The following is a 16,641-nucleotide window of genomic DNA, read 5'->3' on the forward strand; positions in this document are numbered from 1 at the left end:
GAGTTGTCAGTAACTCTCTGATGGAGGGGAGACTGGTTTCTGTGATGCACTGAGTTGTCAGTAACTCTCTGATGGAGGGGAGACTGGTTTCTGTGATCTACTGAGTTGTCAATAACTCTCTGATGGAGTGGAGACTGGTTTCTGTGATGTACTGGGTTGTGTCGCTAACTCTCTGATGGAGTGGAGACTGGTTTCTGTGATGTACTGGGTTGTGTCGGTAACTCTCTGATGGAGGGGAGACTGGTTTCTGTGATGTACTAAGTTGTCAATAACTTTCTGATGGAGTGGAGACTGGTTTCTGTGATCTACTGAGTTGTCAATAACTTTCTGATGGAGTGGAGACTGGTTTCTGTGATGTACTGAGTTCTGTCAGTAACTCTCTGATGGAGGGGTGACTGGTTTCTCTGACGTACTGAGTTGTGTCCATCACTCTCCGACGGAGCGGAGACTTTTTTTTGTGTACTGAGTTGTCGGTAACTCTCTGGTAAAGAGGATGCTGGTTTCTGTGATGTACTGGGTTTTGCCGGTAACTCTCTGATGGAGTGGGGACTGGTTTCTGTGATGCACTGAGTTGTCAGTAACCATCTGATGGAGGGGAGACTGGTTTCTGTGATGTACTGAGCTGTCAGTAACTCCCTGATGGAAGGGAGACTAGTTTCTGTGATGAACTGAGTTGTGTCGGTAACTCTCTGATGGAGTGGAGACTGGTTTCTGTGATGTACTGGGTTGTGTCCCTAACTCTCTGATGGAGTGGAGACTGGTTTCTGTGATGTGCTGAGTTGCGTCAGTAACTCTGTGATCGAGGGGTGACTGGTTTCTGTGATGTACTGAGTTGTCAGTAACTCTCTGTTGCAGAGGAGATTGGTTTCTGTGATGTACTGAGTTGTCAGTAACTCTCTGATGGAGGGGAGACTGGTTTCTGTGATGCACTGAGTTGTCAGTAACTCTCTGATGGAGGGGAGACTGGTTTCTGTGATCTACTGAGTTGTCAATAACTCTCTGATGGAGTGGAGACTGGTTTCTGTGATGTACTGGGTTGTGTCGCTAACTCTCTGATGGAGTGGAGACTGGTTTCTGTGATGTACTGGGTTGTGTCGGTAACTCTCTGATGGAGTGGAGACTGGTTTCTGTGATGTACTAAGTTGTCAATAACTTTCTGATGGAGTGGAGACTGGTTTCTGTGATCTACTGAGTTGTCAATAACTTTCTGATGGAGTGGAGACTGGTTTCTGTGATGTACTGAGTTCTGTCAGTAACTCTCTGATGGAGGGGTGACTGGTTTCTCTGACATACTGAGTTGTGTCCATCACTCTCCGACGGAGCGGAGACTTTTTTTTGTGTACTGAGTTGTCGGTAACTCTCTGGTAAAGAGGATGCTGGTTTCTGTGATGTACTGGGTTTTGCCGGTAACTCTCTGATGGAGTGGGGACTGGTTTCTGTGATGCACTGAGTTGTCAGTAACCATCTGATGGAGGGGAGACTGGTTTCTGTGATGTACTGAGCTGTCAGTAACTCCCTGATGGAAGGGAGACTAGTTTCTGTGATGAACTGAGTTGTGTCGGTAACTCTCTGATGGAGTGGAGACTGGTTTCTGTGATGTACTGGGTTGTGTCCCTAACTCTCTGATGGAGTGGAGACTGGTTTCTGTGATGTGCTGAGTTGCGTCAGTAACTCTGTGATCGAGGGGTGACTGGTTTCTGTGATGTACTGAGTTGTCAGTAACTCTCTGTTGCAGAGGAGACTGGTTTCTGTGATGTACTGAGTTGTCAGTAACTCTCTGTTGCAGGGGAGACTGGTTTCTGTGATGTATTGTGTTCTGTCAGTAACTCTCTGATGGAGGGGAGACTGGTTTCTGTGTTGTACTGAGTTGTGTCCGTCACTCTCTGATGGAGGGGAGACTGGTTTCTGTGATGTACTGAGTTGTCAGTAACTCTCTGATGGAGGGGAGACTGGTTTCTGTGATCTACTGAGTTGTCAATAACTCTCTGATGGACGGGAGACTGGTTTCTGTGATCTACTGAGTTGTCAATAACTCTCTGATGGAGGGGAGACTGGTTTCTGTGATCTACTGAGTTGTCAATAACTTTCTGATGGAAGGGCGACTGGTTTCTGTTATATTGTGGCGACCCACTTTCTGGCACACACGAACCGGCTCACAACAGCGCGCGCAGGCAGGGGGCCGGCAGAAAAAAGGGCGCCAGGCCATCTTCACCAGCAGGGGGAAAATCCAGCGCAGAAAGGGTCTGGGAATATACATTCCCCACAGTAGTCCCGCCCAGGGAGGGCGGGAACGGGAAGGCTTTAAAGCGGGCCGCGAAGTTTGAATAAATCTCTTTCATCGCAACTCTGACTCACCGACTCCGTGTGGTTATTCTAGCGCTGTGTGTAACACATCGCTACAATTGGTGACCCCGACGGCCCAAACGATATTTGGACCAGAGATGACCGACGCTGCATCTGTTCACGCAGTTTCGTTAAAACTGCCAAGCTTCTGGACGCTGCGACTCCATTTATGGTTCGAACAGACAGAAGCACAATTCCACAGTCGGCAGATAACCTCGGAGTCCACTCGCTACTACTACGTGCTGAGCTCCCTCGACCAGGAGACTGCTGCACAAGTTGAGGAGTTTATACAGTCGCCCCCAGAGGACGGCAAATACACAGCATTCAAAGCCCTGCTCATAAGGACTTTCGGACTCTCACGGCGCGAACGAGCACGCTGCTTAATGCACCTGGATGGTTTGGGAGACAGGCCGCCGTCGGCATTAATGAACGAGATGCTGGCCCTGGCTGAAGGACACAAACCCTGCCTCATGTTTGAGCAGGCGTTCCTAGAGCAACTGCCCGAGGACATATGCCTGCTGCTGTCCGACGCAGATTTCAGCAAACCCCCGGGAGGTGGCGGCCCGAGCAGATGTGCTGTGGAATGCCAGGAAAGAGAGAGGGGCGTCCGTCGCACAGATCACCAAGCCGCGTGCCCAACGCCAGACCAGACCAGGCCCGGCAGCAGAGCCTACACAACCCGGCGACGGGAGTGAGGAGCCCAACGAACAATGGTGTTTCTACCACCAGCGGTGGGGCACAGAGGCCCGCCGCTGCAGACCGCCCTGCAAATTCCCGGGAAACGCCAAGGCCCAGCCGCCGCTGATGGCTACGGCGGCTGGCCATCAGGACAGCCTCCTGTACGTCTGGGACCAGCAGTCGGGACGCCGCTTTTTGGTCGACACCGGAGCGAAGATCAGCGTCTTACCTCCAACGAGTTACGACACCCGCAACAGAGAACCGGGACCCACCCTGAGGGCCGCTAATGGCAGCACAATACGAACCTACGGCACCCGCACGGTGCGGCTACAGTTCAGCTCCAGCCGGTTCACGTGGGACTTCACACCGGCCGCCGTGGCCCAACCACTGCTGGGGGCAGATTTTCTACGAGCCCACAGCCTGCTCGTCGACTTGCAAGGGAAGCGATTAGTCCACGCCAAGACTTTTCAAACGTTCTCCCTGGGTGAAGCACAGTTGCCAGCCCCACACCTGGACTCCATCACGCTGTCCGACGATGAATTCACCAGGGTCCTGGCGGATTTCCCATCAGTACTGACACCGCAGTTCACGGCAGCCATGCCCAGACACGGAGTACAGCACCACATCCCGACCCAGGGACCACCCCTCCACGCCAGTGCTCGAAGGCTTCCCCCGGACAAGCTCCGATTGGCGAAGGAGGAGTTCAAGAAGATGGAGGAATTAGGGATCATACGACGGTCCGACAGCCCATGGGCCTCCCCCCTTCACATGGCGCCCAAGGCAACGGGGGGCTGGAGACCATGCGGTGACTACCGCAGACTGAACGAGGCTACAACGCCAGACCGCTACACTGTGCCGCACATTCAAGACTTCGCAGCAAACCTACACGGCGCAAGGATCTTTTCCAAGGTAGATCTCGTCCGGGGATACCATCAAATCCCTGTACATCCGGACGACATCCCCAAAACAGCACTCATCACCCCGTTCGGACTTTTCGAATTCCTCCGAATGCCGTTTGGTCTAAAGAATGCCGCACAGACTTTCCAGCGGCTAATGGACGCGGTGGGACGCGACCTGGACTTTGCATTCATCTATTTGGACGACATCCTCATAGCCAGCAGTAGTCGGCAGGAGCATCTGTCCCACCTCCGCCAGCTCTACTCCCGCCTGAGTGAATTCGGCCTTACAATCAATCCAGCCAAATGCCAGTTCGGACTCGACACCATCGATTTCCTGGGCCACAGGATTACTAAAGACGGGGCAACCCCTCTGCCTGCCAAGGTAGACGCGGTCCGCCACTTCCCCCGACCCAACACAATCAAAGGCTTGCAGGAATTCGTGGGTATGGTGAACTTTTACCACCGTTTCCTCCCCTCAGCAGCCCGAACCATGCGCCCCTGTTCACCCTGATGTCGGGTAAGGGCAAGGACATTACCTGGAACGAAGAGGCCGCAACCGCTTTCGTTAAAACCAAAGAAGCCTTGGCAAACGCCGCGATGCTAGTGCACCCCAGAACAAGGGAGTCCTCCCCATGCACCTTGGGGATCTCGGCTGGAGGGTGCTGCATAAAGCGGTGCCCTGCAATAAGTTCTTTAGTCTGTACACGGATCTCCCAGCCGCGTGTCACTTCTGCGGGCTGGAGGAGACCGTGTACCACATGTACGTGGAGTGTGTGAGGCTGCAGCCCCTTTTCGCGTTTTTGCGTGGGCTGCTTCTCGCCTTCTGGTTGCATTTCAGTCCCACCCTATTTATATATGGTCATCCAGTAAGGAGGGGGGCACAGAGGGATGAGGATGTCCTTGTCAACTTGCTCCTGGGGCTGGCGAAAATTGCCATCCGTGGCTCCTGGAAAAGGGTGGCAGGAGGTTCTCCCCGGGCGGACTGCCTGGCTATGTTTAGGGGGTATGTTCGTGCCCGGGTGAACATTGAAAAGGAATACGCACAGTCCACGGCGACCGTAGAGATGTTCCGGGACCGTTGGGCTCCGCGGGGTGTAAATGCCATCATTGATGAGGATGGCAATATATTGGTTTAAGATGTATTGTCTGTTTGTAGTGTAGTAAATATGTTAGTCACTGGGTTTGTAAATATTGTATAGCACCGATATTTGTAATAAAGAATTTTGTAAAAAAAAAAAGAACGGACGTTCCTACTGCCCTCACGGTGGACGCATCCAACACAGCAGTCGGTGGAGTGCTGGAACAACTCATTCAGGGTCGCTGGCAACCCCTGGCGTTCTTCAGCAAACACCTACGACCACCCGAACTCAAATACAGTGCTTTCAACCGGGAGCTATTGGCACTATACCTGGCAATCCGGCATTTCAGGTACTTCTTAGAAGGTAGGCCCTTCACCGCGTTCACGACCACAAACTGCTTACCTTTGCGTTCACTAAGGTGTCCGACCCCTGGTGGTCCCGCCAGCAGCGACATCTGTCCTACATCACCGAGTACACGAGGGACACCCGGCATGTCTCTGGAAAGAACAATGTCGTGGCAGACGCACTTTCCAGACCTACCATACAGGCCCTGTCCCAGGGGGTGGACTATGCAGCGCTGGCAGAGGCACAGCAGGCAGACGCTGGATCCCCAGTTACAGGACTGCAGTCTCCGGTTTGCAGCTCCAAGACCTCCCCGTAGGCCCAGGTGAGAGGACCCTACTATGTGACGTAGCTACCGGCCAACCCCGCTCCGTCATCCCAGCAGCCTGGCGCCGGCGGGTTTTCGAGTCCATTCACAACTTAGCGCACCCCTCCATCAGGACAACTGTCCGGCTGGTCGCCAACAGGTTCGTGTGGCATGGACTGCGTAAACAGGTCAGTGAATGGGCCAAAACGTGTATGCAGTGCCAAACGGCCAAGGTGCAGCGGCAAACCAAGGCTCCACCGCAGCGGTTCGAACCCACCCGCCGGAGGTTCGACCACATCCATGTGGATATCGTGGGGCCCCTGCCAGTGTCACGAGGAGCGTGGTACCTCCTAACTATGATAGACCGGTTCACCAGATGGCCAGAGGCAATCGCGCTCAGCGACACCACCTCCGAATCCTGCGCCCGAGCACTGATCACAACCTGGGTAGCACGCTTCGGGGTACCAGCCCACATTACCTCCGACAGGGGCGCCCAGTTCACCTCCAGCCTGTGATTGGCTATGGCCAGCCTTTTAGGAACACAGCTACACCACACAACTGCCTACCACCCACAGTCGAACGGACTAGTGGAGCGCTTCCATCGCCACCTGAAATCGGCTCTCATGGCCTGCCTGGAGGGGCCTAACTGGGTGGACGAACTTCCCTGGGTCCTGCTCGGAATCCGCACAGCGCCCAAGGAGGATCTACACACCTCGTCGGCCGAGTTGGTGTACGGCGCGCCCCTGGTAGTCCCAGGAGAGTTCATACCAGCCCCAAGGGGGCAAGAGGAAGAACCCACAGCAGTCCTGGACAGACTACGAAAGAGGCTCGGTAACCTGGCCCCCATACCCACTTCACAGCACGGACAGAGCCCGACCTGCGTACCCAAAGACCTGCAGAACTGTAAGTTTCTTTTTGTACGACGGGGCGGACACCGGGCACAGCTACAGCGGCCCTACGAGGGGCCGTTTAAGGTGATCAGGAACAACGGGTCCACGTTCGTGCTGGACACTGGGGGGAGAGAGGAGGTATTCACGGTGGACCGACTCAAACCGGCCCATGTGGACTTGGCGCAACCGGTCCAGGCTCAGGCACCCACCGCGGCGCAGGGGCAGACCTCCCAAACAGAGGCCGATCCAGACTGTGGACATTGGGGGAGGTATCGCCGGTTCTGTGGGGGGGGGGGGGGTTATGTGGCGACCCACTTTCTGGCACACACGAACCGGCTCACAACAGCGCGCGTAGGCAGGGGGCCGGCCGCAAAAAGGGCGCCAGGCCATCTTCACCAGCAGGGGGGAAATCCCGCGCGCAGAAAGGGTCTGGGAATATACATTCCCTACAGTAGTCCCGCCCAGGGAGGGCGGGAACGGGAAGGCTTTAAAGCGGGCCGCGAAGTTTGAATAAATCTTTTTCATCGCAACTCTAACTCACCGACTCCGTGTGGTTATTCTAGCGCTGAGTGTAGCACATCGCTACAATATACTGAGTTGTGTCGGTAACTCTCTGTTGCAGGGGAGACTGGTTTCTGTGATGTATTGCGTTGTCAGTAACTCTCTGATGGAGGGGAGACTTTTTTTGTGTACTGAGTTGTCGATAACTCTCTGGTAAAGAGGAGATTGGTTTCTGTGATGTACTGGGTTTTGTCGGTAACTCTCTGATGGAGGGGAGACTGGTTTCTGTGATGTACTGAGCTGTCGTAACTCTTTGCATTTTCTGTCCGCCCTGGGCAGAGCAGTTGCCGTACCAAGCCATTATCGATCTGGATAAGATGCTCTCCCGGTGCCTCGGTACAAATTCCTGACGGAACACGTCGAATGTCTTCAGCCTCCTGAGGAAATAGAGACATGAGCCTTCCTGTCTGTGACAGGTTCACTCTCAGCCGGGCGGGGGTGATGGAGGGGTGGAACGGGAGGGAGGGCTCCGGTATCGTCCTGTCCAGCCTCTGACAAGCCCCTGCCCTCTGATCCTGTTAGGCCCCTGCAGGTGAGCTGGAGCCGGCTGAACGGGAGCCTGCCAGACCGAGCAGAGGAACAGGGAAACACACTGACCGTCCGGCGCCTCAACTCAGCCGATAACGGCACCTACGTGTGTGAGGTCCACACCGAAATGGGCAGCTCCACTGACCAGTACACGCTAGTGGTCTACGGTGAGTGACCAAGGCCGGGGGGGGGGGGCGGGTGCGGGGTGTGGGGGTTACAGGAGAGCGACTGGATCTGGGGATGGGTCCTAACTCTCCACCATATCTCTCCCCCTCAAGATGCTGAAAACCTCCATCAGGTTTCCTCCCCGCTGCTCCAGAGTGAAGATACCCAGCCCCTCCCATCTCTGCTGATCACTGCATCACTGGGGAGTCTCCACTTCACCCCCTCCCGTGCGGGCACCCCTGCCCTGTAGTATGGTGTCCAGAACTGAGCAGTGTTGTATAAAACTCCACCGGTCTTACAGCTAAAGACCGACCGACTTCGACTCCATGTTAGCTATCTGCCCAGCCTTCTTCATGCTTCGGGAGACACAAGAACGGGCAAGTGCTGGAGTCCCAGCAGCACACATTGTCCGGGAGGAACTCAGTGTCCGGGGAGGTGGGGAGGGGGAACATTCATCATCAATGTTTTAGGCCGAAACCCTGCATCAGATCTTTGAACGTGGACCAAGGTCCTTCTGTTCCTCAACTGTGTCCAGGATACTCTGATTCCCCTCCGATCTCCAGCTTGTCGAAGGTGATTTCATTTCCTGGGGAATCTAGTGCACAGGTCCAGTCTCCCTCCTGGATGAATGAGAGACTCCCCAGTGAGGGTCTGTCCCATGACAGAGCTTCAGAGAATGAGAGTGGGGTGTCATTGAGACACCAAACAATCCACAGGGAGCATGTATCGAGTAGTTTCTCCCGGATGGAAGCTTCACTCTGTGTCTGACCACAGGAGTGTGTGATGGGACAGGATGGAAGGAGCTTCACTCTGTGTCTGACCCTCAGACTGTGTGATCGGTTGGTGTGGAGAGAGCTTCACTCTGTGTCTGACCCTGGGAGTGTGTGATGGGACAGTGTGGAGGGAGCTTCACTCTGTGTCCGACCCTGGGAATATGTGGTGGACGATGTGGAAGGAGCTTCACTCTGTGTCTGACCCTCAGACTGTGTGATCGGTTGGTGTGGAGAGAGCTTCACTCTGTGTCTGACCCTGGGAGTGTGTGATGGGACAGTGTGGAGGGAGCTTCACTCTGTGTCTGACCCTGGGAATATGTGGTGGACGATGTGGAGGGAGCTTCACTCTGTGTCTGACCCTGGGAGTGTGTGATGGGACAGTGTGGAGGGAGCTTCATTCTGTGTCTGACCCTGGGAGTGAGTGATGAGACAGTGTGGAGGGAGCTTCACTCTGTGTCTGACCCTGGGAGTGTGTGATGGGACAGTGTGGAGGGAGCTTCATTCTGTGTCTGACCCTGGGAGTGAGTGATGAGACAGTGTGGAGGGAGCTTCACTCTGTGTCTGACCCTGGGAGTGTGTGATGGGACAGTGTGGAGGGAGCTTCATTCTGTGTCTGACCCTGGGAGTGAGTGATGAGACAGTGTGGAGGGAGCTTCACTCTGTGTCTGACCCTGGGAGTGTGTGATGGGACAGTGTGGAGGGAGCTTCACTCTGTGTCCGACCCTGGGAATATGTGGTGGACGATGTGGAAGGAGCTTCACTCTGTGTCTGACCCTCAGACTGTGTGATCGGTTGGTGTGGAGAGAGCTTCACTCTGTGTCTGACCCTGGGAGTGTGTGATGGGACAGTGTGGAGGGAGCTTCACTCTGTGTCTGACCCTGGGAATATGTGGTGGACGATGTGGAGGGAGCTTCACTCTGTGTCTGACCCTGGGAGTGTGTGATGGGACAGTGTGGAGGGAGCTTCATTCTGTGTCTGACCCTGGGAGTGAGTGATGAGACAGTGTGGAGGGAGCTTCACTCTGTGTCTGACCCTGGGAGTGTGTGATGGGACAGTGTGGAGGGAGCTTCACTCTGTGTCTGACCCCAGGAGTGTGTGATGGGACAGTGTGGAGGGAGCTTCACTCTGTTTCTGACCTTCAGACTGTGTGATTGGTTGGTGTGGAGAGAGCTTCACTCTGTGTCTGACCCTGGGAGTGTGTGATGAGACAGTGTGGAGGGAGCTTCACTCTGTGTCTGACCCCAGGAGTGTGTGATGAGACAGTGTGGAGGGAGCTTCACTCTGTGTCTGACCCCAGGAGTGTGTGATGGGACAGTGTGGAGGGAGCTTCACTCTGTGTCTGACCCTGGGAGTGTGTGATGGAACAGTGTGGAGAGAGCTTCACTCTGTGTCTGACCCTGGGAGTGTGTGATGGGACGGTGTGGAGGGAGCTTCAGTTTGTGTCTGACCCCAGGCCTGTGTAATGGGGCAGTGTGGAGGGAGATTCACTCTGAGCCTGACCCTGGGAGTGTGTGATGAGACAGTGTGGAGGGAGCTTCACTCTGTGTCTGACCCTGGGAGTGTGTGATGGGACAGTGTGGAGAGAGCTTCACTCTGTGTCTGACCTCGGGAGTAAGACCAGAGGACTATAAGATATAGGAACTGAATTAGGCCATTTGGCCCATTGAGTCTGTTCTACTCTTTCATCATGGCTGATCCTTTATTCCTCTCAGCCCCAATCTCCTGCTTCCATGACCTCCCCCCCCACCCCCCATATCTCTTCATGCCCTGACCAATGGAGAATCTATCACCCTCTGCCTTAATTATAGGTAAAGACTTGGCCTCCACAGCTGCCTGTGGCAACAAATTCCACAGATTCAGCACTCTCTGGTTAAAGAAATCCCTCCTCATCTCCATTCTAAAACGACGCTCTTCTGTTCTGAGGCTGTGTCCCCTGGTCTTAGACTCCCCCACCATAGGAAACGTCCTCTCCACATCCGCTCTATCAAGGCCTTTGAGCATTTGATTGGTTTCAATGAGGTCACCCCTCATTCTTCTGAATTCCACTGAATACAGGCCACGAGCCATCGAATGCTCTTAATGTGACAAGCCATTCAAATCTGGAATCATTTTCATGAACCTCCTTTGAACCCTCTCCAATGTCAGCACACCCTTTCCAAGATGAGGGGCCCAAAACTGCTCTCAATACTCCAAGTGATGCCTCACCAGTGCTTTATAAAGTTTCAACATTACATCCTTGCTTTTATATTCTAGTCTTCTTAAATTGAATGCTAACATCACATTTACCTTCCTCACCACTGACACAACCTGCAAATTAACCTTTAGAGAATCCTGCACAAGGACTCCCAAATCCCTTTCTGCCTCAGATTTTTGTGTTTTCTCTCTATTGAGTAAATAGTCCACCCTTTTATTTCTTCTCCCAAAGTGCATGACCACACACTTCCCGACACTGCATTCCATCTCCCCATCACCCATTCTCCTAATCTAAGTCCTTCTGTAGCCTCTCCTCAAACCTACCTGCCCCTCCACCTATCTTCATATCATGTGCAAACTTTCCAACAAAGCCATCAATTCCATCATGCAAATCATTGATATATAACGTAAAAAGAATCAGTCCAACACAAAGTCACCAGCAGCCAACCAGAAAAGGCTCCCTTTATTCCCACTCTTTGCCTCCTGTAATACCATGGGCTTGTAACTTGCTAAACAGCCTCATGTGTGACACATTGTCAAACATCTTCTGAAAATCCTAGTAAACAACATCCACTGATTCTCCTTTGTTATCCAGCTTGTTATTTCTTCAAAGGCTTCCAACAGAATTGTCAGACGAGATTTTCCCTTGAGGAAACCATGCTGACTTTGGCCTATTTTATCATGTGCCTCCAAGTACCCCAAAACCACATCTTTAACAAATGCCTCCAACATATTCCCAGCCACTGAAGTTAGAATAACTGCACTATAATTTCCTTACTTCTGCCTCCCTCCCTTATTGAAAAATAGACTGACATTTGCAATTTTCCAGTCCTCCGGAACCATTCCATAATCTAATGTTTCTTAAAAGATAATTACTAAGGCCTCCACAATCTCTTCAGCAACCTCTTTCAGAACTTTGGGGTGTACACCATCTGGTCCAGGTGCCTCACCTACCCTCAGACCTTTCAATTTCCCAACAACCTTCTTTCTACTTATGGTAACTTCACACACTTCTGCCCCCGACACCTGGAAATCCAGCACACTGCCAGTGTCTTCCACAGTGAAGACCGATGCAAAATACTTATTCATTATCTGCCATTTCCTTGGGAGTGTGTGATGAAACGAAGTAGAGGGAGTTTTCTTTGTGTCTGACCCTGTGAGTGTGTGATGGGACAGTGTGGAGGGAGATTCACTTTGTGTCTGACCCTGGGAGTGTGTGATGGGACAGTGTGGAGGGAGATTCACTTTGTGTCTGACCCTGGGAGTGTGTGATGGGACAATGTGGAGAGTTTCACTCTGTGTCTGACCCTGGGAGTGTGTGATGGGACAGTGCAGAGGGAGCTTCACTATGTGTCTGACCCTGGGAGAGTGTGATGGGACAGTATGGAGGGAGATTCACTATGTGTCTGACCCTGTGAGTGTGTGATGGGACAGTGTGGAGGGAGATTCACTCTGTATCTGACCCTGGGTGTGTGTGATGGGACCGTGTAGAGGGAGCTTCACTATATGTCTGACCCTGGGAGTGTGTGATGGGACGGTGTGGAGGGAGATTCACTCTGTATCTGACCCTGGGAGTGTGTGATGGGACAGTGTAGAGGGAGCTTCACTCTGTGTCTGATCCTGGGAGTGTGTGATGGGATGGTGTGGAGGGAGCTTCACTCTGTATCTGACCCCGGGAGTGTGTGATGGGACAGTGTGGAGGGAGATTCACTCTGTGTCTGACGCTAGGAGTGTGAGATGGGACGGTGTGGAGGGAGTTTCTTTCTTTTTAAATCTCTTTATTAATTTTTCAAAATTATAAACTCAATAACAAAGTTAGTACAAAGAGATTGCAATAATGTTCATCAGCATATATAAAATGAATTTTAAGTAACATAGATATAAAAGACTTCCAAACTCATAATGAAATTAATCATTAAAAAAAAGAAATAAAAAGAAAAAAATATATATAAACCAAAAAAACCCCAAAAGAAAAAAAGAAAAAAAAGCCCAAGAAAAAGCAAAACAGGGCTAGACCAACAGCTTGTATCAGACACATTCAATAATGTCGTTATCTCCGCTCCTCTCCTCATATAATTTAAGTTTAGAAAAAAGATTCGGAAAGGTCAGATTACATCATATGAAAATGTTGCATAAAAGGTTTCCAAGTTTCTTCAAATTTAATCGAAGGGTCAAAAATATCACTTCTAATTTTTTCTAAATTTAAACTTAATATGGTTTGAGAAAACCATTGGAATGTAGTTGGAGGATTAGTTTCCTTCCAGTTCAACAAAATAGATCTTCTTGCCATTAAAGTAACAAAAGCTATCATTCGACAGGCTGAAGAAGACAAAGATCTATGTTCTACCATTGGCAATCCAAAGGTTGCCGTAATAGGATGGGGTTTTAACTCGAAGCGTAGAACTGTTGAAATAATATCAAAAATGTCTTTCCAATATTTTTCCAAAAGAGGACAAGACCAAAACATATGAGTTAAAGAAGCCACTTCAGAGTGACATCTATCACAGGTAGGGTTTATATGGGAACAAAAACGAACTAGTTTATCTTTGGACATATGAGCTTGGTGTACTACTTTAAATTGTATTAAAGTATGTTTAGCACATATAGAAGAAGTACTAACTAACTGAAAAATGTTTCCCCATTTCTCTATAGGTAGGGAAAGTTGAAGTTCCCTTTCCCATTCATTTTTGATTTTATCAGATATATCTGGCTGTAATTTCATAATTATATCATAAATTATTGCTATTAATCCCTTCTGCAAAGGATTAAAGCCTAAAATTTTATCAAGAATGCCAGAAGGATTGGAAGTCGGAAAGGTAGGCAATGTAATATTTTAAAAATTTCTTATTTATAGGTATCTAAAAAAATGGGATCTTGGCAAATCAAATTTCTCAGATAACTGCTCAAAAGACATAAAGCAGTTATCCAAAAATAAATCACGAAAACATATTATACCTTTCGTTTTCCATATCAAAATGGCTTGGTCCATTACCGACGGTTGGAAAAAGAAATTAGATATAATAGGACTTGATAACATAAATTCATTCAGGCCAAAAAATTTACAAAATTGAAACCATATTCGCAATGTATGTTTAACTATAGGGTTGAAAATTTGTTTATTCAATTTAGATAGTGCAAAAGGCAATGAAGTTCCTAAAATGGAGGCTAAAGAAAACCCTTGTACAGAATGGCCTTCAGGGGTTACCCAATGTGGGCTTGGAGTTATATTCCAATCTTGTGTCCAAAATATTAAGTATCGGATATTAATTGCCCAGTAATAAATTCTTAGCAACATACATCAAAGTTGCTGGTGAACGCAGCAGGCCAGGCAGCATCTATAGGAAGAGGTGCAGTCGACGTTTCAGGCCGAGACCCTTCGTCAGGACTAACTGAAGGAAGAGTGAGTAAGGGATTTGAAAGCTGGAGGGGGAGGGGGAGATGCAAAATGATAGGAGAAGACAGGAGGGGGAGGGATAGAGCCGAGAGCTGGACAGGTGATAGGCAGAAGGGGATACGAGAGGATCATGGGACAGGAGGTCCGGGAAGAAAGACGGGGGGGGTGACCCAGAGGATGGGCAAGAGGTATATTCAGAGGGACAGAGGGAGAAAAAGGAGAGTGAGAGAAAGAATGTGTGCATAAAAATGAGTAACAGATGGGGTACGAGGGGGAGGTGGGGCCTAGCGGAAGTTAGAGAAGTCAATGTTCATGCCATCAGGTTGGAGGCTACCCATACGGAATATAAGGTGTTGTTCCTCCAACCTGAGTGTGGCTTCATCTTTACAGTAGAGGAGGCCGTGGATAGACATGTCAGAATGGGAATGGGATGTGGAATTAAAATGTGTGGCCACTGGGAGATCCTGCTTTCTCTGGCGGACAGAGCGTAGATGTTCAGCAAAGCGGTCTCCCAGTCTGCGTCGGGTCTCACCAATATATAAAAGGCCACATCGGGAGCACCGGACGCAGTATATCACCCCAGTCGACTCACAGGTGAAGTGATGCCTCACCTGGAAGGACTGTTTGGGGCCCTGAATGGTGGTAAGGGAGGAAGTGTAAGGGCATGTGTAGCACTTGTTCCGCTTACACGGATAAGTGCCAGGAGGGAGATCAGTGGGGAGGGATGGGGGGGACGAATGGACAAGGGAGTTGTGTAGGGAGCGATCCCTGCGGAATGCAGAGAGAGGGGGGGAGGGAAAGATATGCTTAGTGGTGGGATCCCGTTGGAGGTGGCGGAAGTTACGGAGAATAATATGTTGGACCCGGAGGCTGGTGGGGTGGTAGGTGAGGACCAGGGGAACCCTATTCCTAGTGGGGTGGTGGGAGGATGGAGTGAGAGCAGATGTACGTGAAATGGGGGAGATGCGTTTAAGAGCAGAGTTGATGGAGGAAGGGAAGCCCCTTTCTTTAAAAAATGAAGACATCTCCCTCGTCCTAGAATGAAAAGCCTCATCCTGAGAGCAGATGCGGCGGAGACGGAGGAATTGCGAGAAGGGGATGGCGTTTTTGCAAGAGACAGGGTGAGAAGAGGAATAGTCCAGATAGCTGTGAGAGTCAGTAGGCTTATAGTAGATATCAGTGGATAAGCTGTCTCCAGAGACAGAGACAGAAAGATCTAGAAAGGGGAGGGAGGTGTCGGAAATGGACCAGGTCAACTTGAGGGCAGGGTGAAAGTTGGAGGCAAAGTTAATAAAGTCAACGAGTTCTGCATGCGTGCAGGAAGCAGCGCCAATGCAGTCGTCGATGTAGCGAAGGAAAAGTGGGGGACAGATACCAGAATAGGCACGGAACACAGATTGTTCCACAAACCCAACAAAAAGGCAGGCATAGCTAGGACCCATACGGGTGCCCATAGCTACACCTTTAGTTTGGAGGAAGTGGGAGGAGCAAAAGGAGAAATTATTAAGAGTAAGGACTAATTCTGCTAGACGGAGCAGAGTGGTGGTAGAGGGGAACTGATTAGGTCTGGAATCCAAAAAGAAGCGTAGAGCTTTGAGACCTTCCTGATGGGGGATGGAAGTATATAGGGACTGGACATCCATGGTGAAAATAAAGCGGTGGGGGCCAGGGAACTTAAAATCATCGAAAAGTTTAAGAGCGTGAGAAGTGTCACGAACATAGGTCGGAAGGGATTGAACAAGGGGTGATAAAACAGTGTCGAGGTATGCAGAAACGAGTTCGGTGGGGCAGGAGCAAGCTGAGACAATAGGTTGGCCAGGACAGGCAGGTTTGTGGATCTTGGGTAGGAGGTAGAAACGGGAAGTGCGGGGTGTGGGAACTATAAGGTTGGTAGCAGTGGATGGGAGATCCCCTGAGCGGATAAAGTCGTTGATAGTGTGGGAGACAATGGCCTGGTGCTCATTGGTGGGGTCACGATCGAGGGGTAAATAAGAGGAGGTATCCGCGAGTTGTCGCTGTGCCTCGGCAAGGTAGAGGTCAGTATGCCAGACTACAACAGCACCCCCTTTATCAGCGGGTTTAATAATAATGTTAGGATTAGTGCGGAGGGAGTGGAGAGCAGAGCGTTCCGAAGGAGTGAGGTTGGAATGGGGACAAGGTGCGGTGAAGTCGAGACGGTTGATGTCCCGTCGGCAGTTGGCAATAAAGAGATCCAGAGCAGGCAGAAGACCAGAGCGGGGTGTCCATGAAGAAGAGGAGGGTTGAAGACGGGAGAAGGGGTCATCGGTGGGGGTGGAAGAGTCCTTGCCGAAGAAGTAGGCTCGGAGACGGAGACGGCGGAAGAAAAGTTCTGCATCGTGACGAACACAGAACTCGCTGAGGTGTGGGCGAAGGGGGACAAAGGTGAGGCCCTTACTGAGAACAGAGCGTTCTGCCTCCGACAGTTGAAGGTCGGAGGGGATGGTAAAGACCCGGCACGGATGAGAGCT

At 51.0% G+C, this 16,641-nt stretch overlaps 1 protein-coding gene across 1 annotated transcript in view; it reads left to right on the top strand.

Annotated features, from left to right (window-relative positions):
• The window catches only part of cadm4 (cell adhesion molecule 4), a gene marked incomplete at its 5' end in the record, with an annotated part of 182,674 nt that overhangs the window by 121,250 nt on the left and 44,783 nt on the right, over positions 1 to 16,641 (top strand). The window contains one exon of the mRNA XM_063039059.1: positions 7,622 to 7,794. Coding sequence (XP_062895129.1) covers positions 7,622 to 7,794 — 173 coding nt within the window. The remainder of the gene's footprint in view (positions 1 to 7,621; positions 7,795 to 16,641) is intronic.

This window comes from Mobula hypostoma (assembly GCF_963921235.1).
Source record: "Mobula hypostoma chromosome 8 unlocalized genomic scaffold, sMobHyp1.1 SUPER_8_unloc_9, whole genome shotgun sequence".
Taxonomy (NCBI): domain Eukaryota; kingdom Metazoa; phylum Chordata; class Chondrichthyes; order Myliobatiformes; family Myliobatidae; genus Mobula; species Mobula hypostoma.